The sequence below is a fragment of the Apodemus sylvaticus genome, chromosome X (genome assembly GCF_947179515.1).
Source record: "Apodemus sylvaticus chromosome X, mApoSyl1.1, whole genome shotgun sequence".
NCBI lineage: Eukaryota > Metazoa > Chordata > Mammalia > Rodentia > Muridae > Apodemus > Apodemus sylvaticus.
In genome coordinates, this window is record NC_067495.1 from 151,036,271 (window position 1) to 151,062,392 (window position 26,122).

The following is a 26,122-nucleotide window of genomic DNA, read 5'->3' on the forward strand; positions in this document are numbered from 1 at the left end:
AGTACCCACGCTCCGCCTACTCTCCAACCCTGGCCCGCCCCTAAACCCTCCCACGCCTTGGCCTTCCTTGTGCTTAGCGATTGGAGAAGGAGCAGTTTAGCGTTCCTCCGAAGCGCCGCTCTAGCCACGCCTCTGCGGGCCCTGTGGTGAAGAGCAGCCTGCATCCCTAAAAGATAGAATTCGGAGACAGGAGCTTCCATCTCTCTCTTACTCCCGCGACCTGTGAACTACCGGAGCAAATCCCAGAATGTCCAGCTACTGCAACTGCCGCTCTTTTACCACCCACGAGTTGCAACTAGCAGACCTCCTGGTTCCTAGCTGAGGCAACCCGGGAGTGAATTTTACATCCAGTGCCCTGACATCAGGAATCAGCCAGCTGCCCTGAAGAATGTAGGGGCTCTTAAATCAGTGGTCCCAAGGCCATTGCACCTTTCCAGGATTAGACTTGCAGAACTGTGCTCTTTATGTGGTACCATAATTTACATTGGTATATGCTGTTCAGTGAGGAAAGATGGGATTGCCCTCAAGAACAAACTGGTTTTATTTACCTTAGGTAAGATCTTCTGCTGTTAATGCCACACAATTTCTAGGAATCAGCAAAAGCAAATGGAACAAATAATCTTCAAGAATCAGAGTAAACGCCCTAACTTCCAAATGTTCTGGAGACCAATGAAAGGCTTTCTGAACAAAATGAATGTTTACTGGGTTTAAAGGCTCCATGGGAATCCTGTCCTTAAACCCAGAGCTCACGAGATTGATAACTTACACCCTCCCTCTGTCCCTAGACTAGTTACTTTTAAGTGGCGAGAGAGGAGAAGAAGAAAAGAGAAGAAAAGAGAAAGGGGAAGGAGAGAAGGGCAAAGGAGAAAGCTTTGTACAGAGGAAGGGAATACATTGAGCAATGTTACAGAATAGACAACTATGTAACACATCTGTGCACATATACAATGGTACCAAACAATAAAAACAGCTAGGTGAGTAAATAATGCCTTTCATTAACTGACAGTCGAACTGGAAAAGATGAAATTGGAACCTTGCTTCATGTGATGTGCAATGAGGATGAACCTCAGTTGGTGAACTGCTTAGCTAGCTTGCAAAATCCCTGGGTTCAACTCTCAGTAATGCATGCACTACTCATGACAGTGCATGCCTATAATCCTAGCATTTGGGAGGTGGAAGTAATAGGATCAGAAGTTCAAAGTCATTTTTAGTCACTCAGTATGTTTGAGGGCAACCTAAGATACATAAGACCTTGTCACAAAACAAAAATAAAAAAAATAAGGAAAAAAACTTTTTTTAAAAATCAGAATATTTTATTCCACTGAAATATATAGATGCACAAGTATATATATATTTTGAGGAAAATGTAATGATATATTTTTATAACATGACATACCATCAAGTCTTTTTAATTCTTTTTATCACATTAAATCATTGTATTTATTCACTTTGCATCTCACTCACTGTCCCCTCCAAGTCACCCCCTCCCATAATTCTTTCACCCATTTCCCCTTCTCCTCTGAGTAGGTAGGGGTCCCCTGGGTATTCCCCTACCCTGGTATATCAAGTGTTTGTGAGATTAGAAGCATACTCTCCCACTGAGGCCAAATAAGGCAGCCCAGCTAGAAGAACATATCCCACATAAAGGCAACAGCTTTTGGGATAGCTCATGCTTCAAATGTTCAGGAGAAAAAGAACTTTTTTTTTTTTTTTAACAAAAGAGGACTAGACGTAGTGGCACGTACCTGTGTAATCTCCGTACTTGGGTGGTAGAATCTTGAGTTTAAAGCCAGTTTCAGCTACAAGGTGAATTTTAATCCAACTTGAGCTATACCAGACACTGTCTCAGAAACAAACAATCCCCAAACTATGAGAGAATGGGAAGATGGCTCACTAGTTAGGATAACTTACTGTTCAAGCATTAAGACCTGAATTTAAATTCTCAGCATCCACTTAAAAAAACTGGTCATGCCGGGCAGTGGTGGCACATGCCTGTAATCCTAGCACTCTGGGAGGCAGAGGCAGGCAGATTTCTGAGTTTGAGGCCAGAACTCAAACTGGTCTACAGGGTGAGTTCCAGGACAGCCAGGGCTACACAGAGAAACCCTGTCTCGAAAAAACCAAAAATCCAAAAAAAACCCAAAAAACCAAAAAAATCAAAAACAAACAAACAAACAAACAAAAAAACTGGTCATAGCCAAACATGCCTGTAACCCCAGAGCTGTGAGGAAAAATAAGAGGATCTGTTGGCTGCTAGCATAGCTCCAGAGTCAGAGACCCTATCTTAAGGAAAATAGAGTGAAGAGTGATAGAGAACGCACAAGGTCATCCTCTGTTGTCGATAGCCCTGAGGCTGCTTGTATTTGATGCTAATTCTGCTCCCCTGGGAGGGGCTGCTAACAAGGAATAAGTCAGCACTCAGGTGACTGCCTGTGAACCTTCTCCCCCTTAATTTTCAAAATAAAGGCAAGAGCCTGTGATTGGGCAGGAGAAGGAGCTGAAAGTTTGGGAGAGAAGGAAGTGGGGGAGAAGAAGACAATGGAGGAGGTGGAAGGAAAGGGGTGCAGAAGCACATGGCCTGGAGAAAGGGGTCTCATAGATGGGGAAGATGGTAGTGTAGTGCTAGATCTGCCCAGTCTAGGTGCACAGCTTGTATTCATATTAATTGAGTTGTGTTTTCTTTGCCTGGGCTTATTTGGGTTGGAGGTTTACCGAAACAATCCTCCAATTTCTATATATGCATGGGGTTTCTGAATGAATACATATGTAGGTGTAGATATCTTTCTCTGTATCTTTCACATACACATGTAGACACACAAAAAAACAATAAATATAATGACATTTTCAATACATAAAAGCAACAAAGGATTCTAATATGAATGTATAAAGACATTGTACAGCTTTATCCTCTTAGCTGACAGACCATCTTCATTAATTCATCTGTGTCTGCTAGCAAAAGATCATCATACTTGGGTTTGTTGACTATTAACCTACTCTTATGGAAGTACATGGGAGGATGTTAGACTCTCACTTGAGTATTCAGCCATTCCTGTCAATCAGTTGTATATAATTTTGCTCTAATTGTTCTGAGTCTTGGGAGAGACTAGAGTGTATAGACTGAGGAAGGTTAACAGAATGAAATTCCATCTGTGTGGCTACAGGGAAGCCATCATCCATGTGGGGGTAAAGGCTTTTCAGTGGAGCTACTTTGCTTTAACCTGTCACCCATGCTCTGTAAGTAAGCCCAGTAAAGTCGTTGGTTTTCCAGGAAGAACTTCCATAGACTACAACTTTGTTTTGCCATTGGTATCTTAGAAGGAATGAGGTAGACATTTCATGGCAACAAAAGGACTACAAATTAACAAGAAAACCAGTAATGAACTGGTCAAAAGACATGAATAAATATATCACAATAGAGGAAACACACAGAGTCAAATGGTGGTTTTAATAAGAACAGCCCTTATAGGCTCATATATTTGAATTGTTAGTCACCAAAGAGTAGGATTAGAAGGATTAAGAGGTGTGGCTTTGTTGGAGTAGGTATGGCCTTGTTGGAGGCAGTATCTCACTAGGGGTGGGCTTTGAGGTTTCAAAAACCCAAGCCACGCCCAGGTCCACTCTCTTTATCTCTGTTTACAGATCAGAATGTAGCTCTTAGCTATTGCTCCATTACCTACTTGCATGCTGCCATGCTCCTTGCCATGATGATAATGAACTAAACCTCTGAAACTGTAAGCAAGTCACCAATTAAGTGCTTTCTTTTATAAAAGTTGCCTTGGTCATGGTGTCTCTTCATAGCAATAGAACAGTGACTAAGGTAGCCAGTATACATAAGAAGATATAGACTGAATGAAAATTAAGATTATAATGAATTTCTGTTGTACTCCCAAATAAAAAATAGCAATATTGGCTTCTGGAGAGCATGTGAATGCATACAATTTCTTGAAAAGATGTTGTCATGGTCACTCACTGTTCTACTGACTTAAAGAGACACCATGACCACAGCAACTCTTAAAAAAGAAAGCATTTAATTGGACCTTGCTTATAATTTCAGAGGTTTAGTACATTGCCATCATGATGGTAAGCATGGCAACATGCAGGTAAACATGGTGCTGGAGAAGAAGCTGAGAGTGCTACATCCAGATCCACAGGTAGCAGGGAGAAAGCAAGCCACTGGGCCTGACTTGGGATTTTAAAACTCAACGCCCATTTTCAGTGGCATGCTTCCTCCAACCAGGCTATACCTACTAACCCTACTAACAAGTAATGCCACTCTCTGATGACCAAGCATTTAAATATATGAACCTATGGGGGCCATCATCTTAATCTGCTTCAGATATTCAACCACACTGATAATGTAGAATACAATTTAAGGCAAAAAAATGCATTGTTTTTATGAAAGAAGTATATGTTTAAAAACAGATGATAGTTAGATATTACAAAATTCACCCATTTAAAATGAACACAATCACTACTATAAAGCTTATCTTCATCTATTCAGGATGTTGTAACAAATATTATAAACACATAGCTTGTAAATGACATAAATTTATTTTCCATAGTTATGGAGATTGGGTGCTGGCAGATCCGGTATCTGCTGAGGGCTCTTTCCACATGGATTTCTTTGATTCCTCATATGCTGGAAGAACACAAAAAAGCTCCTTGGGCCTCTTTTATAAGAAGATAACATTGAACACTTCTGTCCTACCAACCTTTCTGATTTATGCCTATTTTATTCTCTCCTTTTCATCACAACATTAATTGGAAAGCTTCTTTGAGTGTAGCAAAGTACTGTGATGTGAGCAATGAGATATATTATTCATACAGGCAGATCTCTGAGAGTTTGAGTCCAGTCTGGACTAGAAGTAAGTTCTAGGACAGTCTTCTGACTGTCCTATGTAGAGAGACCCTTTCTCAAAATTCTACAGATAAATATTGTTTTTTGTTTGTTTGTTTTGGTTTTTCAAGAAAGGGTTTCTCTGTGTGGTCCTGGCTATCCTGGAACTCACTCTGTAGACGAGGCTGGCCTCAAACTCAGAAATCCGCTTGCCTCTGCCTCCCAAGTGCTGGGATGACATGTGTGCGCCACCACACCCAGCTAAATATTGTTTATTATAAACAATGAACTACTATTAAGGCTGCTGGCACCCCATTTGTTTTTCTATATACCAAAAAAATACATACAAAACTATAATTTAAGAACACACCATTTCAGCCAGGCACAGTGATCCCTTTAATTTCAGCACTCAGGAGGCTGAGGCAGACAGATCTCTATGTGTTCAAGGCCAGCCTGGTCTATACAGTGAGTTCCAGGACTCTATCTTTTTTTTTTTTTTTTGAGACAGGGTTTCTCTGTATAGCCCTAGCTGTCCTGGAACTCACTCTGTAGACCAGGCTGGCCTCGAACTCAGAAATCCGCCTGCCTCTGCCTCCCAGAGTGCTGGAATTACAGGCATGGTGATACTCTATCTTAAAACAAAACAAAATGAAAACAAAACAAAGGAAAGCAAAACAAATCAATCAATAAATAAATCAATTAAAGAAACAAACAAACAAAACTATACCATTTTATTGGGCTAAAGAGATGACTCAGTGATTACAGCTGCTTGTTGCTCTTCCAGAAGACCTGAGTTCAGTTCTAGTACCCACACAGGGTGGCTCACAAGTACCTGCAACTCCAGACCCAGGGGATCAACATCATCTTCTGTACTCTGAAGACACACACACACACACACACACACACACACACACACGACTAAAATAACTCTTAAAAATAAAAAAAAAATTACCCTCATTTTGATATCTAAAATAATCAAGTATCTAGGGATTAATAAACCATATACATGTGCTTCATGGATAGAACTGTAACATTCTCCAAATTTAAAAAAGAGTTATGAATAAAGACATAATTTGTATCCATGATTTAGAAGACTCCATTGCTTTAAGGTGTAAGATCTCCTGAATTTCTTCTATAGAATCAATACAATCCTGAAAAGTCCATGAATTTTACAAATTTATTTTTGATATGTATGAGGCTGTAATAAAACAAGAATAGTCAAAGTAGCTAGGCCATGGTGGTACATGTAATCCCAGCACTCAGGAGTCTGAGATAAGAGGATTTCTACAAGTTCAAGATCAGCTTGAAATATGTAGTGAGATTATCACATAAAACAAATTTTAAAAAAGAGGAGGAACTGAAGATATGTCTTAGTGGTTGAGAGCATTTGATGCTCTTCCAGAAGATGTACATCCAATCACCAGACCCCACATGGTGAGTCACAGCCAACTATAACTCCTGTTCTAGGGGATGTGATGCCCTGCACTCTTCTGACTTCCAAGGGTACTAGGCAAACACATAGTATATATACATATATTCAGGTAAAACACTCAAACACATAAAATAAATAAATCTAGATACATTTTAAATAAAAAGAGAACATAAAGAAGAGGAAGTGGAGAAGGAGAAAGGACAAAATAGAGTAGAATAGCCAGAGTACTATAGAGAAACAAAGTAGGAGGATCAACCTTCCAGATTGCAGTACCTTATTGTATAGCAATGAACATGGTTTAGGCATGCAAAGTGAGTCATTAATACAGGAGAGAAAGGAGACTGGAGACACACATTCAGACACTTGATAATATGGCCGAAGTGGCTTTGCACCAGTAGTAGGAAAAGGGCAGTCTCATTGAGTAGATTAATTAGAGGTGAAGCAAGTACTGAATCCACACTATTGTAGTTGGAAGAACAAAAAACTACTCAGCTATTAAGAACAAGGACATCCTGAGTTTTTCAGGCAAATAGAACTAGAAAATATCATCCTGAGTGAAGTACCTCAGACCCAAAAGGACAAGCATGGTATGTACTCACTAATAAGTGAATGATAAAATGTACAGAACACCAGAGATACAATCCACAGAACTCAAAAAGGTCAACAAGCTGACGTGTCCAAGAGAGGATGCCCCAGTCCCACTTGGGAGGGAGAACAAAGCAATCACAAATGGGGAGGGAGGGAGGGACCTGGGAAGGAAAGTGGACAAGAGGGGAGGGAGTGGGGGGAGAGGGGAACATTATCTGGTATTGGGTGAGGGAAAAGACTGAATCCCTGAGAGCCAGCAGAAAGAATGGAAACAGGCAACCTTGGGAGATAGGAGGTTGGGGGAACCCTCCAGAATGCACCAGAGACCTGGGAGGTGAAAGACTCTCAGGACTCAAAGGGAGGGACCTTAGATGAAATGCCTGACAGTAGGGAAAGGGAACTTATAGAGCTCACCTCCAGCAGAAGACAGAGCATCAAATGAGGGAAAAGGGGGCCATCCCATAGTCACAACTCTGACCCATAATCAATCCTGTCTGAAAGAATTACAGGGATGGAAATGGAGAGGAGCCTGAGGAAAAGATGGTTCAGTGACAAGCCCAAAGTGGAATCCAGCTCAAGGGGAGGTCCCAAGACCTGTTACTATTACTGAGGCTATGGAGCACTCACAAAAAAGGGACCTAGCATGACCAAACTCTAGAAGACCCAACAAGCAGCTGACAGAGTCATATGCAGATATTTGCACCCAACCAATGGACAGAAGCAACTGACCCCTGTTGTTGAATTAGGGAAGGCTGAAAGAAGCTGAGTGCAACCTTATAGGAGGACCAGCAGTCTTATTTAATCGGGACCCTAGAAATCTCTCAAACACTGGACCACCAACCAGGCAGCGTATACCAGCTGATATGAGGCCCCCAACACACAGACAGTAGAGGACAGCCAGGTCTGTGTTCATTCAGAGATGATGCACCTAACCCTCAAGAGACTGGAGGCCCCAGGGAGTGGGGAGGTCAGGTGGGACATCTATGGGTCAGGTGGAACATCAGTGGGTCAGGGGGGTGGGGACATCTATGTGAATACAGGGGGTGGGGAGGAGGTATGGGATGTGGAACAGTCAGAGGGTGGACAGGGGTGGGTGGGGTTCAAGAGGGGGTAAGGGGATAAAATATGGAGTGCAAAAATAAATAATTAATAATCACAAATAAAAAAGAAAGAACAAGTAATGATAGATATATTAATAAATAGCTAATGTGTATCCTGGGGCAAAGGTGAGAATGGAAAAGTACTGGAATGCAAGGTGACTGAGTCAGAGTACAGGACAGGTATTCAAACAGCTGTCTTTCAACATTTCCTTAGTTTTTATGGTCAGCTGGCTTCAGTTCAAGGTATTCATTGTTCAGAATCTCCTTTTGCTCCTTGGAATTTATTGCTTCTTGGAATTTATGACAACTATTTGCTCCTTTTGATTCCTAGAACTGCTTTTAGGTACAGAAGTTCAGTTCAAAGTTCATGAAACTTTAAGAAAAAAATGTTAGAATTCCTTTCTGACTTTCCTGGAGAAAAGGATTTTGTAAATAACAAAAGCAACAATTATCGCATTAAATGCTCATTAAAAGAGAAAAGATCACTGGGCATGGTGGCATATGCCTTTAATTTCAGCACTCACAGGCAGAAGTAGGTAGATCTCTGAATTCTAGGCCAGCCTGTTCCTCAGAATGAGTTCCAAGACAGCCAGAGTTACACAAAGATATCTTGCCTCAAAAAACCAAATAAATAAATAATAAAAATTTAAAAATCATGTCAAGAGCGATCCTCACATTAAATAAAAACAATTCACATGTACATCATTGTGTGTGTGACACACAATATCTATGTATCTTACAAAAGATTAGTATATAGATTATAAAAGGAGTTCAAACTGACCAATAAATGAAAGTACTAATCTAAAAAAATTGGCAAAGGGCACTAAGGAGTTGACTCAGCAGTTAAGAGTTCTTGCTTTGAGAAGACTGAGACAGGCTAACTCCATGACAGGCTTCAAATTGACATTTCAGGAGACTAGGCCTAGATCTCTGTTTCCCAGAACTAGGAAAGTCCAGGCAAGTTAGTTACTGAAAACAACCCCAGGCCTCAGGAAGCTAATCAGAAACTGCCAGCCATCAAAAGCTGACCGGCCTACTCCCTGGCCTGAGGCAAGGACAATTGGCCAACTACAGTTTCCAGGCTTCCCCAACAACAGTTTCCAGCCCCTGAACCCCCAAGAATAATTCTAAACTGTCCCTAAATATAAAGCCAACCAAGTAAGATAAAGGTCACCTACCCTTCCTTAAAATTCCCCCAGTACTTTAAATTGGGTCTGAGAACTAACTTGGGTGTCTCCTTATTGATAAATGGTAGACTACAACAAGATAGATTTCTTCAAAATAAAATACTCCTTACTTTTACATACTATTTGAATCTGGAGAATCATTCTTTGGCGAATCATAGACCCTTACAGCTTATTTTGCAGAGGACTAGGGTTCAATTCCAAGAACCCACACCCACGCGGTAGCTCACAACCATCTGTAACTCCAGTTCCAGTGATCCTGACACTCTGTTCTGGCCCTTGCTGATATTGTAATATCAAATGTGATGCATGCAGGTAAAAGAACCATGCACATTAAATAAAAACAAATCTTAAGCCGGACGGTGGTGGCGCACGCCTGTAATCCCAGCACTCTGGGAGGCAGAGGCAGGCAGATTTCTGAGTTCGAGGCCAGCCTGGTCTACAGAGTGAGTTCCAGGACAGCCAGGGCTACACAGAGAAACCCTGTCTCAAAAAAAAAAAAAAAAAAAAAAAAAAATCCAAAAAAAAAAAAAAACCTTAAAAAATAAAGAAAACTGTTGACAAAAAATGCTGGTGAAGATATTGAGGGAAGAGGAACCCTCAATGTAAAACTAGATACACTAAATCTCATAGAAGAGAAGGTGGGAAATAGCCTTGAACACATTGGTACAGGAGACAGCTTCCTTCCTGAACAGAACACCAATAGCTCAGGCTCTAAGATCAACAACTGGACTCAGTGAAACAGTATTCGGCAAAACCAGAACGGGGAAGTGGGAAGGGGTGGGTGGGAGGACAGGGGAAGAGAAGGGGGCTTACGGGATTTTCGGGGAGTGGGGGGGGGCTAGAAAAGGGAAATCATTTGAAATGTAAATAAATTATATCGAATAAAAAAAAAGATCAACAACTGATAGATGGGACTTCATAAAACTGCAAAACTTCTTTGAGGCAAAGGACAGACAGTGTCAATAGGATAAAACAGCAGCCTACAGATTGGGAAAAGATCTTCACCAACTCTACATCTGACAGAGGGATAATATCTAAAAAATATAAAGAACTCAAGAAGCTAGACACCAATAACCCAAATAACACAATTTAAAAATGTGACACATGGGGGAGCAGCTGGATTATAAATAAATAAAAATATAAAAAAGGGGTACAGAGTTAAACAGATAATTCTCAAAAGGAATCTCGAATGGCTCAGAAACACTTAAAGAAATGTTCAACATCATTAGTCATCAGGAAAATGCAAGTCAAAATGATCATAAGATTCCACCTTATACAAATCAGAATGACGAAGATAAAAAAACTCAAATCCACAGCACATGCTGGCAAGGATGTGGAGGAAAAGGGAACACTCCTCCATTGCTGGTGGGATTGCAAACTTGTACAGCCACTCTGGAAATCAATTTGGCCGTTTCTCAGAAAATTGGAAATAGTTCTACCTGAAGACCCAGCTTTACTACTCCTGGGCATATACCCAAAGGATGCCCCACAACATCACAAGGACACTTGCTCCACCATGTTCATAGCAGCCTTATTCATAATAGCCAGAAACTGGAAACAATCCAGATGTCCCTCAACCAAAGAATGGATACAGACAATGTGGTTCATTTACACAATGGTATACTATTCAGTTATTACAAACAAGGACATTATAAATTTTGCAGGCAAATGTATGGAACTAGAAAATATCATCCTGAGTGAGATAATCCAGACCCAAAAGGACATCCATGATATTCACTAACTAATAAGTGGATATTAGCCATAAAATACAGGCTACCCATAATATACCACATAGACCCAAAGAAGTTAAACAAGAAGGAAAACCCAAGCTAGGATGCTTGAATCTCACATAGAAGGGGGGAATGAATTAGTTATAGGAGGCAAAAGGAGGGAAGGAACAGGATAGGAGAAGGGATGGGGAAGGAAATGGGGTGAGGAGTATGTCAGGATCAGGTGTGAGGAGAGACAGGAGAGAGGGCCAGAAGGCCAGGAAAATGAATGGATATCTGCAGCTGGAGATGGAGGGGAGGTGTGGGGCATCTTGAGGACATGCCAGAAACCTGGGATGGGGGAGGCTCCCAAGAGTCAATGCAGGTGATCTTAGCTGAGACTAATAACAGTGGGGATATGGAACCTAAAGAGTCCATCCCTTGTAGCCAGGAAGGACTCCCAGTGGAGGAATAAGAACACCAACCTACCTACAAAACTTTTGATCCAAAATTTGTCCTGACTTCAATTAATGCAGGGACAAAGATGGATTAGAGACTGAGGAAATGGTCAACCAATAATTGGCCCAACTTGAGACCCATTCCATGGGCAAAAACCATTCCTTGACACTATTACTGATATTCTGTTATGCTTGCAGACAGGAGCCTAGCATAAATGTATTCTGAGAGGCTGTCTGAGCAGCTACTGACTTACACAGATGCAGAGATCCACAGCCAAACATTGGATGGAAGTCGGGGGACTCTTATAGAAAAGCTGGGGAAGGACTGTGGACCCTGAAGGAAATAATAAATCTACAGGAAGACCAGAAGAGTCAACTAAACCGAACCCCTGGGAGCTCTGAGAGACTGAACTAGCAACCAAAGAACATACACAGGCTGGACTGAGTTCCCCTACACATATGTAACAGATGTATAGCTTGGTCCCCCAACAACTGGAGTGGGGCTATCCTCTAAAGCTATAGCCTGAATGTGGAATCCATTCCCCAATAGTACTGCCTTATCTGTCCTCAGTGGGAGAAGATGTGCCTAATCCTGCATAGACTTGATGAGCCAGGATGGGGGGATACCTGGAGGGATCACCCTCTCAGAAGGGAAGGAGAAAGGAAGAAGAGAGGAAGGGGAAGGGAAGGGGAGGGGAAGGGAAGGGAAGGGGGAGAACTGTAAGAGCGTACTAGGATGGGGCAGCATTTGGAATGTAAACAAATTAAAAAATAATAAAACATTAATAACCAAACTCATATATTGTATAATTAATATATCCTACTTTAAAAGGATTATTAAAAACTGGCAGTCATGATGTATGCCTTTAATCCCAACACTTGAGAGGCAGAGGCAGGTAGATCACTGTGAGTTTGAGGCCAGCCTGATCTACTCAAGTTCCAGGACAGCCAGGGCTACACAGAGAAACCCTGTCTCAAAAACAACAACAAGCCACAAACAAACAAACAAAAATTGGAGGAACTAAATAGAGAGACAAATAGTATAATTAAGTATATTTTTAAAGCCAGGACTTTCAGGCATTGTGGCATGTGCTTACATATCTAGGCACTCAAGAAGCTGAGGAAGGAAGATTATTTGGGTCTAAGTGTTCGGGACAGTCTGGCAATATAGTGAAATCTATCACCAAGGGGAAAAAACTGTGTGTAGTGGTTCATCCCTGTATCTTCAGAACTCATGAGGTTGAGGCAATGAATTGCTGTGAGTTCAAAGTCAACCTGGCCTACATAGTAAGTTTCAGGCCAGCCAGAACTACATAGCAGTATCTTGTCTCATACACAAAACAAAACACCAAAGAATTGACACAATATTATTTTTAAGATTTAAGAAATTAAGCTGGGGTGCCAGGAAATGGTGGTGCACACCTGTAATCCCAGCACTTGGGAGGCAGAGGCAGGCGGATTTCTGAGTTCGTGGCCAGCCTGGTCTACAGAGTGAGTTCCACAACAGATAGGGCTATACAGAGAAACCCTGTCTCAAAAACCACAAAAAGAAAAAAAAAAGAAAGAAAGAAAAAGAAATTAAGCTGGGAATGGTGGTACATGCATATAACCCCAGCACGTGAAGGCAGGTAGATCTCTGTGAGCTCCAGTCCAGTCTGATCCACATAGTGAGTTGTAGACTCAACCAAGGCATATAGTGGGACACTAGTCCCAAATTATTTTTCTTTAATGAAAAATTATTTTATTTGTATGGTGGTTTACCTGAATGTATGTCTATATACCACATGCATGCCTGGTGCCCACAGAAGCCAGAGAGAGGGTATCAGATATCCTAGAACTGAAGTTATAGGCAGTTGAGAGCCACTGTATAGGTGCTGAGAACGGGACCTAGCTGGTCTGAAGAATAGCAAGTGCTCTCTTAACATCTGAACCATCTCTCTAATCTAAAATAACACAATCTTAACCTCTCTTTCAACAGGGAGAGTCTCACTATGCAGCTCTGGCTGGCCTGGAACTCACTCTGTAGACCAAAATGTCATCTAATTCAAAGATTCACCTGCTTCTACCTGCCTAATGCTGGAATTAAAGCTGTGGACTAACAAGCCCAGCTAAAATAACATAGTCTTAAGGACAACTTTCTGGAGAGCTGAGAGCCTAAATTGCAAATAGGTACAACCAGTTTATGGAATGATATTTTAAAACCTTAATACGATCGTGGAATATAACCTAAAATTCTACTTTCAGCAATTTATGTTAAGAAACATAACATTTAGAGTGTCTTGCTGTACAAAATCCTCTAATAATAATATCCAGGGCTAGTATTACTTACTCAGAACAGTGCCTGGTTTACAGAAAATATTTAATACACATCCCTGGAATGAATGATTTAAAACTCAACAGAAAAAAGGGAAGATAAAATTATTTTTTTAAACTATTATTTGCATTGCATTTTTTTTTTTTTTTTGGCTTTTCGAGGCAGGGTTTCTCTGTATAGCCCTGGCTGTCCTGGAACTCACTCTGTAGACCAGGCTGGCCTTGAACTCAGAAATCCGCCTGTCTCTGCCTCCCAAGTGCTGGGATTAAAGGCATATGTATTGCATTTATAATACCAAATATATAGAAAACCTTAAATACTATATTTGGAGGTAGTTAAACTACATATTATATTCACTATGTTAAAAAGTCATGTTATACAATATTCCTTATTTTATACTTTGTTGAAGTTGGTATTAGTCTATCAAGGTTCTTAGAATTTGGAGAGCAAAGAAACATATTTTTATGTGATTAATCCAGCACCTCCTAAACCTAATTGATGACAGAGCCCTGTTGTTTCATGACATTTATTTAAACAGAACTATTATTTTGTAGACTTTGAGAAATAATATATACATTAAATAAATCTCAAAAGGAATGTTGTTGTTTGAATGAAAATGGACCCCATAGAGCTGGAGAAATGGCTCAGTGGTTAAGAGCACTGACTGCTCTTCCAGAGGTCCTGAGTTCAATTCCCAGCAACCACATGGTGGCTCACCATGGTTCTCTTCTGGTGTATCTGAAGTGGATGCACTCTTCTGGTGTATCTGAAGACAACTACAGTGTATTCACATACATTAAATAAATATTTTTTTAAAAAGACATATGTTCAGTGTTGTTTGTTGTAAAGCTTCACTCATGGTAGTAAAATACTAGAAGTAAGGCCAGAGTCTGATGGCCTGATTTCAGTCCCAATCCCTGGGATCCACATGGTGGAAGGAAAGAATAGATTCCTGCAAGCTGTCCTTTGACCTCCACATATAAGCGGTTGTTCCCAATATTAAAAATTAGAAAAAAAGAAAATGGCCCTCATAGACTCATAGGGTGTGGCAGTATTATTAGATGTGGCCTGTAGGAGGAAGTGTGTCACTGTAGGGGTGGGCTCAAGTCAGATGCTCAAGTCAGGCCCAGAGTCTCTCTTGATTACTGCTGCCTTTGGATCCAGAAATAGAGTTCTTGATTCCTTCTCTAGCAACATGTCTTCCTGCATGTCTGATGTGCTTCTTGCCATGGTGATAATGGACTAAACCTCTGAACTTGTGAGTCAGCCCCAATTAAATATTTCACCCTAATAAGAGTTGCCTTGGTCATGTCTCTTCACAGCAATAGAAACCCTAAGACAAGGAGGTACATTAAATTGTTAACAGCATGTATTCCTAGGTCTTATAATCTTAATAGCTTTTCTTTATTCTGAGGTTTCTAAAAATTTTTCTAATAAATATTACTCTTATAATCAAATCTGTAGTAAAGCTATTTATGTTTTTATTATGCATCTTTCAAATGGAAAAATTAAAACATTATTTAAGATGGAAACAATAATTTAATTTCATTTTAAGCACATAACACATTCTCCAGCTCTTGGAATCTGTTGAATCAGATACCACACTTCCCCCATTAAGTCTTCTAGTTCTTCAATGGACTGGTTCACCCACCAAAAAGCTAAGAAAAGAAGACATGATGGTTACTGCTCAATTGTATATATTTATATCCATTTTCCTGGTCTGCACAATGTTACTATATAATCATATTATCTATTCCAATGTGGTGTATATTGTGTGTGTGCTTGCACTTCTGGCACATGTGGTTGTCAATGTATGCACACACATGTATTTGGGAATGAATACTCTTGTGTAAATACCTATAGAGGCCAGAGCTTGGTGTCAGGTGTTTTCTTTAATGATTCTCCATTTTTTGTGTGTATTTATGAGTGTGTATGTGGTGTATGTGTACAAGTTCAAAGTCTAAGTTCAGTGAAGAGGCTTTGTCTAAAAAATAAAGCAGAGGGACTGAAGAGATGGTTAAATTGATAAGAGTGTTTATTGCTATGCAAGTTTAAGGAGCAGAGTTCAGATTCCAGGACCCATGTAAAAAGACAAGCATAATCATGCTCACCTGTAACCCACCAAGTGCTGTAGGGACCAGAGACAGAAAGACTCCTGGGCTTGTTGGTTTCTAACCTTCCCCAGATTCAGTGAGAGACACTGTCTCCACAGGAAAAAGGTGGTGAGTTATACAGTCTAACACCTCATGTCCTCTTCTGACCTCAGATACACAAGTATGAACACATATATGTGCATAAACCACACACACATGTACCATACTCACATATATTAACATAAAGAAAACACACACACACACACACACACACAAATGTGCTTGTAGTAGGGTTTAGAATTTGTGGTAGAGTATGATCAGATAACATTAAGTGAGCTATCTCTGAAGACCCTATATTTAGTTCTTAATAACAATTTGGGCTGGGTGGTGGTGGTGGCAGTGGCGGCGGTGGCGGTGCACGCCTGTAATCCCAGCACTCTGGGAGGCAGAGGCAGGCAGATTTCTGAGTTTGAGGCCAGCCTGGTCTACAGAGTGAGTTCCAGACAGCCAGGGCTACCCAGAGAAACCCTGTCTTGAAAAAAAACCCAAAAAAATTAAAAAAATAACAATTTGGGCTAAAATGTATGCCTTATACAAGCCATTTGTTTTCCTCTATAGTGTTTCATAAATATGTTTCTACATAAGTACCCTTTCATATAAACATAGAATCTATATGAATACGCAATGGTTTATTTCACCAGCTCAGACTGACAGACATTTGCCTCTGTGGCTTTTTCTCAACATTATAAACCATGCTCCATTTCCATGCATATGTATGTTTGTATACTTGCTAGTACCAGTGAGTCCTCTTGGCTGCCTGAATTGCTTCCAGAGAATTGGGTGATTTACCAGGTTTCACAGGTGATTGACTCAGGTAATGAACTGATTCATTACAGCTGCAGCTAGTAGTAAATAGAGGTATTCAGGATGAAGAAGGGAGCACAGAGAGGCTATTGTAGTCCCTACTGTGAAATATTCTAACAAGGAGTGTTACTGAGATTCCACTGTGTGTCCACTACCATGCTCCCTTTGTGACTATAGACTCAAGACTTCCTTTATGTCTACAATGAAAATTTAACTTAAGTGTTTTAATTAGATGTTTTTTTCACTCTTCATCAAAGAAATCATGTATCTCCTGTATCTATCACTTTTTCTTTAATGTTATTTTCACTAAAGGTTTTATTTCTGTTAAATTACTGCTTGCTTTTAAAACCATGTATGATATATCTTTTATGTTTTCATCAATGTCTCTTGTGTTTTGTGTTTCATTTATTTGAGTGCTTGCTTTCAGATTGTGACAAAAGAAGAAGAAACAAGATCTTTCTTACCACTCAATATCTGTTTACTTTACTTTTCTTTTTTTTTTTTTAAAGATTTATTTATTATATGTAAGTACACTGTAGCTGTCTTCAGACACTCCAGAAGAGGGAGTCAGATCTTGTTATGGATGGTTATAAGCCACCATGTGGTTGCTGGGATTTGAACTCAGGACCTTCGGAAGAGCAGTCGGTGCTCTTAAGCACTGAGCCATCTCTCCAGCCCATCTGTTTACTTTTCACTTCAAAGAATATAGCCACCATGTAGTACATATGGAAACTTGCCACCCAGAAGCTCCCTTGAAAAAAGATTTGGTACCCTAAATGTAATATGTGTAAGTATGTCTACTTACAGGGTACTGTAAGTAGACAGCTTCTAGAGTTAACCCCTTCAGAGCTTGCCTCTGCTGCAAAGGGCTGCCCTTCTTTCTGCAGCCCTCATCCAATAATGTTCAAAATGGTGTTATGATTATCTTTTCAGGGTACTATAGGACAAATCTGATGGGGTTAGCCAAGACTTGGTGGTTGTAAGGAGGTTCACATATTTTTCTCTGCCTCTTACAGGCATTAATACCTAATTATAATACTCTAAATACTAAATTCCTATTTCCCTTTGTGCTTCTAGAAAGCACCTTTTCACAAGATTACAATTTCTACATCATTGTCCAGTTCAAAGTACAGAGTATCTGGGTAGTCCTTTTTTTTTTTTTTTTTTAAGTCTTGGAATGTTTCTGCTTTGTTAAGTAATCTATGAACTAAAACATCATACCTTCTAACAATGATGGCTCAGAAAATAGTAACCATCGTAAATATTCCCATTTGGGAAGGAGGACAAAAAGAGACACAAGGAGGGGAAGAATTTTGGAATCCTATTCAGCAGACCTTGATTAGATTTATATTCTACATTTCAGGAGAACTTCTCTGGTCAATTGCCCATTGTCTATGAGGCTCTTCAAGTCTTTTATTCACTATGGCTGCCTCTGCAACTACTGTTAAGGAACATACCCTACTTAAAGGTCTTCAAAGCTGGTGGGCTACTGGAAGGTCAAAGTATTTAAATATTATTTACAAAGGAAGGCATGTGTAATGCCAGCTTGTTTTTTTCCTTGGCAATACATTTCTCTCAAAATCATAGCTGATAATAACCAATGAATTTAGAAAGAATTTGACTTTTGACTTCATGTTGCTACTTTTTATTCACATCTACTTAATCTTGAAAACTGGACAATGAAATCTGTAGCCTCATCTCTTAATATGCTTGGTTGTGGTCATAGGTTCCTCCTTGTGCTCTGTCTCTTATTACACATGGAGGCTTTTTTAAAGGGTCTTTTCAGAGTTTTTCTACTAGAGTGATTTTCCTTGAAACTCTTCCTTAATTTCAAATGAGCAGCTGATGGGGCCTGAATGTTTCTATTTCCCCAGCCCCTCACATTTCCTCTCCTTATTGTATAGTAGCTTACGTGAGACAGCAGAGAATGCCCATTAGTGCCATGGTGACAAAAAGAGCAAAAATGGCTGCAGGAGGCATGGAGCTCTTGAAGAAATCTGACAGGTAATTTTTAAACTTGGTCATCTGAGGCCTCCGGAGTCCTGTAGAAAGAGGATGTGCATTTATTGAGAAATCAAGGTAATCAAATAGTTGTCTCAGATATTATGGTTTTGGAATTGCTCAGAACTTATGATATGTGTATGCCTCAAGCTAAAAAAAAGCCATTATTTTAGAAAGGTATTCTAATATGGATATCATTTTGTGTTGCCAGTTAAATGGTAAAAATTTTGTTCATCTCAAATATCTGAAGAACTACTTTGTGAAAGAGAAGTATAAACTGATAAGACAGTCTTAAAGTGTGTTACCTAGAGTATGTTTGAAAGTGTTAAAAGGAGGCTGAGTGAAGTTAGTGTCCCCCAAAATAGAAAGAAGGTCAACAGCCCTGTGTATAGAAGAGGAAGGGGTAAAGAAAATTGGGAAAAAGAACTTTGGGGTAAGCCTGCTGATCAACACTAGGCTAGAGATATTGAGTCTTCCCTTTAGAATATTTGAGGAGGGGGGATTTGATGTGATGCCAAGGAAAGAGGCCAGAGAAAACAAACCTTTCTGCTGTCTGAAATTCAGAGGTGTGATCCTTTGTATATGCTTGGCCCAGGGAGTGGCACTATTATAGGGTGTGGTCATGTAGTAGGTGTGGCCCTGTTGGAGTAGGTGTGTTACTATGGGTGTGGGCTTTACCCTCATCCTAGCTACCTGGAAGTCAGTATTCTGCTAGCAGCCTTCAGATGAACATGTAGAACTTTCAGCTCCTCCTGCAACATGCCCGCCTGGATGCTACGATGTTTCTGCCTTGAGAATGGACTGAACCTCTGTTCAGAGTAGTAAAACCCAAACTAAGACAGAAGTTGGTACCAGGGACTGGAGTATTACTGTGATCCTGAGCATGCTTTTGTTTGGAAGAATGTAGATTTTGGGACTTTGGATTTGGAAAGCAGTGGAATGCTTTAAATATGGCTCAATGGACCAGTCTAGTAGCAATATGGAAGACTTTGTTACTAAGAGTGGTTTGAATTGTTCAGACCTGGTCCAAGAGGTTTCAGTGAAGAATTTCAATATGCAGCTTACAGACTATTTTTGTAGTATTTTGGTGATGAATATGGCAACTTTTTGCCCTTGCCTGAAGAGTCTGCCTGAGGCTAAGGTAAAGAGACTCAGATTAATTGCATTGACAAAGGAAGTTTCAGAAATGTCCATCAGAGAACCATTTGTTCTCTGGTTAAGTCTCTTGAAAAGCATTTTAAACAAGCATAGCAAGCTGAGAAAGGAAACATATAAAATATATGGTTTGAGTATTAAAGGGGCACCATGAAGTGGAATGGAGCTGAATCCTATATTCAAGGATATTAAATTGAATTAAAGGAGTGGTGATCTTGGGGCAAGATCCCATCCAGCTAGGTTTAGATCCAGGTGTGGTAATACAAGCCTTTAATTTCAAGAGCCAAAAACAAGCAGATCTCTAAACTCAAGGCCAGCCTAGAACAGAGCAAGTTCTCAGTGAAGAAAAACTTAAATCCAGGCTTGGGGAAACACACCTTTAATCCCAGTGCTTAGGAGACAGGCATACACATCTCTGAGTTCAAAGTCAGTCTACAGAGCAAGTTCCAGGACAGCTAAGCTTAGGCAGTGAAAGATCTGGAAAACAGAAGCTTCAGCCATATGGCTCTGGCTTTAGAGTCCAGACTAGAAGGGACTACTTGGACAATTGATGCTGGTTAACTGGAGCTAAGTAATTAGTGGTGATTAAGAAGAGACCAGCACCACTGAAGTGAAATCTGGGAAATATTTTTTGTTTGTTTGTTTGTGAGACAGGGTTTTTCTGTATAGATGCCTTCTAGCCATACTTTTTTTTTTTGAGACAGGGCTTCTCTGTGTAGCCCTGGCTGTCCTGGAACTCACTTTGTAGACCTGGCTGGCCTCAAACTCAGAAATCCACCTGCCTCTGCCTCCCAAGTGCTAGGATTAAAGGCGTGGACCACCAACACCCAGGAAGTATTTTCTGAGAGCCCAAAGAAGCTGTGTTCCAGAAATAGCCAAGATTGTACCTTGTGCTGCAGCTGTACTTGGTAATGTGTAAAAGTCACCAAGGTGGTTTTGAAGACATGAAGGGGTCCTGGAGAGCAGTTGAAGCTTGGCACTCTGAGAGGCTGTAGAAAGCCATTGGTGAAGGTGCAGCCTCAGTTGCAGTTGACAACACAGGATTGAAGGGGTCATGCAAAGAAGTTGAGACTTAGTACCATGAAGAGAGCCTATGAGAGGCTATTGGTGAAGCCTAGTTGCAGTGGAAGACCCCAGTATATTGGACATGTCAGTACCATGGGATGATCACCAAGAACAGCAGCGACACTGGAGTGGAGTCAACCTGAGTTTAGAGTGCTAAAGAGGACAGAGCTGGAGAAGTGATGCCAGCCCTTTGGAGGAGCCCAGAAGATCATGTGTGGCTCCCAGACATTGAAACAAGAAGCTGTAACTTTGAAGTTGCCTTGGAGACTCCAAGATGTTTGAGATGCCAGAGCTGTGGGCTATCTGCTGAGGAAAGCTGCTAACAGGGAGTGGGACCAGCCTAGAAGAAAGAAGATTGTTGCTGTCAACAAAGATTAAAAAGGAGTTGAAGATTTGAAGACTGATTTGACATCAGACATGGAGATGCAGTTTGGAGGTTGCCCAGCTGGTTTCCTGTCTTGCTTTGGCAATTACAGTTAAGTGATTAGATGAATCTCAGAAGAGACCTTGAACTTTTGACTTTTAACCATTGACTTAGCCAGGGAGCTACTACCAGCCCCTCCCAGCTTAGCTCAGCATTGATTGCAACCATCTCCCAACCCCTTTTCTTTTCTACTCACCTTTGCTCCAGGGATAAAAAACACTCAAAAAAAAAAAAAAACAAAAACCAAAAAACAAAAAACCACTCAGACAGCTTTATTACTTTACAGCTTGCCTTTTGTGGCACAATTGTTGGGTGCAGAATCTCCTGTCTGGAAATGTGTGCCCTTACTAAACTATCATCTCTAGCTCTACTTCTGCCTCCAACTCAAAGCCTGTTCAAATCAGCCCTTGCAGAACATCTCTGGCAACCTGTCTGCAGTGGGGCCACAGGCCCTGGCTTCCCTGAGGCCTTATCTGACTTCTTTTTGCTAGTTCCAAAACATGGTACATAAGCCTCCTCTCTTTCCCCGTGTCTGCCTTTTCTTCCTGGGACCTGGAAGTTCCATCTGACTATTCTGCTGAGCAATTGGCTCTCAGCCATCTTTATTAGCAACTCAAGAACCAATTAGGGAACCTTAGTATCAGCACCCTCCTCTATGCCTCACCTTTTCTGTCCAATAAAAAAATTTTTCTTCTGGATATAAATTGAACAAAACCATAACAATGAAGTAAATTACACAGAATGAGGTACAAATGACATCCAGCCAATCAATTTGTCAATTAGAAAAAGTACCACATTTCCTAACTGAAAAAATTATGATTCTATCCCTGTATTATATTTAGATTTTAGTCTGTGTTTGCCACCTGAAAACCATTTCATCCACTCTATAAATTCTCTATGTTAAACAACTTGAGTTTGATTATGAGACTAAAATTTGTCTTCAACCTCATCAGAAATCTGAGAATGACTTAAACAGCTCCTCCTGCAACATGCCTTCCTGGATGCTGCCATATTCTTGCCTTGATAATGGATTGAACCTATGAACCTCTAAGCTAGCCCCAATTAAATGTCCCTATAAGAGTTACCTTAGTCATGGTGCCTGTTCACAACAGTAAAACCCTAACCAAGACAAAAGGTTCACCAGCAAAACCATTTATAGAACTGGAACTCTGGGACAGATCATCTCAGCTTGTATGTGTCTGGTGAAAATGGAAATTTGAGGGATTCCCACTCTGGATCAGCTGACTATCACCTTTTTAAAAAAGCAATATACAGCAAACCAACAGCCAATATCAAATTAAATGGAGAGATACTTAAAGCAATCCCACTAAAATCGAAGACAAGAATGCCCACTCTTCCTATATCTATTCAATATAGTACTCGAAGTGCTAGCTAGAACAACAAGACAACAAAAAGAGATCAAGGGGATACAAATTGTCAAAGAAGTAAAGGTATCACTATGATATGATAGCATACATAACTGACTCCAAAAACTCTACCAGAGAATTTCTCCAGCAGATAAACAACTTCAGCAAAGTGGCTGGATATAAAATTAACTCAAATAAATCAGTAGCCTTCCTTTATACAAATGATAATCAGGCTGAGAAAGAAATTAGGGAAACAACTCCCTTCACAATAGCCACAAATAATATAAAATATCTTGGGGTAACTCCAACCAAACAAGTGAAAGATCTCTATGACAACAACTTCAGGTATCTCAAGAAAGAAATCTAAGAAGATCTCAGAAAATGGAGAGATCTCCCATGTTCATGGATTGGAAGAATTAACATAGTAAAAATGGCCATCCTACCAAAGACAATCTATAGATTCAATGCAATCCTCATCAAAATCCCAATACAATTCTTCAAAGACATGGAAAGAGCAATTCTCAAATTCATCTGGAAAGGCAAAAAATCTCAGAATAGTGAAAACAATACTTAACAATAAAAGAATGGCTGGGGGAATCACTATCCCTGACCTCAAACTTTACTACAGAGCAATAGTGATATACACTGCATGGTATTGGTACAAAGACAGACACGCTGATCAATGGAATAGGACTGAAGACCCAGAAATAAAACCACACACTTATGGACACTTGATCTTAGACAAAGAAGCCAAATATATACAATGCAAAAAAGAAAGTATCTTTAACAAATGGTGCTAGTCTAACTGGCTGTTGATATGTAGAAAAACGAAAATAGGCCCATATTTGTCACTTTGCACAAAGCTCAAGTCTAAGTGGATCAAGGACCTCAACATAAAACACGACACACTGAATCTAATGGAAGAGAAAGTAGGAAAGAGAGACTTGAACTCATTGGCACGGGGGTGGGGGGTTGGGGTGGGGAATTTCCTAAACAGCACTCCAATGGCTCACATTCTAAGATCAAGAATTGATAAATGGGATGTCATGAAACTGGAAAGTTTCTGTAAGGCAAAAGACATAGCCAATAAGACAAATCAGCAACCTACAAATTGGGAAAAAATCTTCACTAATCCCACATTCAATACAGGGCTAATATCCAAAATATATAAAGGACTCAATAAGCTAACCATCAAAAAAAAAAAAAAACCCCAATAAAAAAATGGGTTTTGAACTAAACAGAATTCACAACAGAGAAATCTCAATGGCTGAGAAGCACCTAAAGAAATGTTCAAAGTCCTTAGTGATCAAAGAAATGCAAATCAAAACGATCCTGAGATTCCACTAAGATCAAAACCTCAGGCAACAGTACATTTGGAGAGGATATGGAGAAAGAGGAACACTCCTCCATTGCTGATCGGATTGCAAACTGGTACAATCACTCTGGAAATCAATGTGGAGTTTCCTCAGAAAATTGGAAATAGATCTGCCTGAAGACCCAGCAATAGCACTCTTGGGAATATACCCAAAAGATGCCCCACCATGCTACAGGGGGCACTGTTCCACTCTGTTCACAGCTGCCTTATTTGTGATAGCTAGAAGCTGGAAACAACTCAGATGTCCCATGAAAGAATGGATTCAGAAAATGTGGTTCATGTACACAATGGAATACTACTCAGCTATTAAGAATGAGGACATCCCGAGTTTTCCAGGCAAATGGATTAAACTAGAAAATATCATCCTGACTAAGGTAACTCAGACCCAAAAGGACATGTATGGTATGTACTCATTAATAAGTGGATACTGGTCAAAAAACCCCAAAGTGTGGAATACCCAAGATACAACCCACAGAACCCCAAAAGGCCAACAAGCTGAAGGGCCAAAGTGAGGATGCCTCAGTTCCACTTGGGAGGGAGAAGAAAGCAACCACAAGGGGGAGAGAGGAGCCTGGGAGGGAAAGAAGAAGTGGGGATCAGAAAGGGGAGCATGATCAGGTTTTGGGTAGAAGAAAAGGATTGAAATCCCTGAGGGCCAGCAGAAGGAATGGAAACATGCAACCTTGGGAGGTAGGAGGTTGGGGGACCCTCCAGAATGTACTAGAGACCATGTACTTTGAGTCTTAGGACTCAAAGGGAGGGACCTTAGATGAAATCTCTGATAGTAGGAAGAGGGGACTTATAGAGCCCACCTCCAGCAGGAAGACAGGGCATCAAGTGAGGGAGAGCGGGGCATCCCACAGTTTCAACTCTGACCCATAATCGTTCCTGTCTGAAAGAATTGCAGGGATGGAAATGGAGAGGAGCCTGAGGAAAAGAAGTTCCAGGGACAGGTCCAAAGTGAGATCCAGCTCAAGGGGAAGTTCAAAGTCCTAACACTATCACTGAGACTATGGAGCACTCACAAAAAAGGGCAGAGCATGACCACACTACAGAAGACCCAACAAGCAGCTAAAAGAGTCAGATGCAGATATTTGCACCCAACTAATGGACAGAAGCTGCTGACACCTGTGGTTGAATTAGGGGAAAGCTGGAAGAAGCTGAGGTGGAGGGTGACCCTGTAGGAAGACCAGCAGTCTCAATTAACCTGGACCCTGAGATCTCCCAGATACCGGACCATGAAACAGGCAGCATACACCAGCTGACATGAGAGACCCCAACCCATAAGCAACAGAGGAGTACCGGATCTGTGTTTAGTTAGAGATGATGCATCTAACCCTCAAGAGACTGGAGGCCCCAGGGAATTTAGAGGTCAGGTGGGGTGGGGTGGGGTGGGGTGGGGTGGGAGGGTGGAGAGATCCTGGAGACAGAGGTGTGGGGAGGAGGTATGGATGTAGAATAGTCAGAGGCTGGACTGGGAGGGGAATAAAATTTGGAGTTTAAAATAAATAAATAAAAAATAAAAATAAAAAAATAAAAGAAGGTATGCTAAATTAAAAATAATCAATTTTACTACCTTTGTGAAACTTCCCTTAATACATCTGGAACAACTTTAATTGTTCCCTGTCCTTGGGGAACATTTGTCAAAACAGCATGAAAGCATTTTTTTCCTGACCTGAGACTTGAGTCTCCTGTCTTTCGAAGTCAGACACATTCTTCCTAATAGCAAATACATCCATTGCATCTGATTTCAATCCTTTTTCTTTCACTTCAAAGGTAAGTAAAGCTGAAGCCGGAGTAGCTGTCTCTAACAAGAAACAAACCAGAGGGCACAAGAGCAGTCCTATGCAGTATAGCTTCAGAGGCTTCATGAACTCTTGTCTGAAAAGTCAGAACAGAGTCTCATTCAACTTATATTGCAAAAAGCTTCCCAACTGCCACATGCAAAGGTAATTCATTGATTTATACCAGTGAATCTTGAACACAGTCTGTGGGTTCTCCAAAATAATAAAATTCCGGTAAAACTATGTGCTTGTTGGGTACCATTCAAAGTATATTTTTTTCACTCTTGAATCTTACATCTTATCAGTCAGAGTAATCCTGTTAGCTTTATAAACTTCACAAACCCCTCATCATCATCTTTATTCTTGCTT

The 26,122-nt window shown here is 40.5% G+C and overlaps 1 protein-coding gene across 1 annotated transcript; it reads right to left on the bottom strand.

Moving 5' to 3' along the window:
• Nucleotides 1–17,846: 17,846 nt before the first annotated feature.
• On the bottom strand, nt 17,847–25,840 carry Smim9 (small integral membrane protein 9). Its single transcript, XM_052171347.1, has 3 exons — nt 25,645–25,840; nt 18,514–18,624; nt 17,847–18,014 (listed from the first exon to the last, which is right to left on the bottom strand). Exons 1-3 carry the CDS (start codon nt 25,838–25,840, stop codon nt 17,935–17,937), a joined length of 387 nt encoding a protein of 128 aa, XP_052027307.1. The 3' UTR covers nt 17,847–17,934.
• Nucleotides 25,841–26,122: the final 282 nt, after the last annotated feature.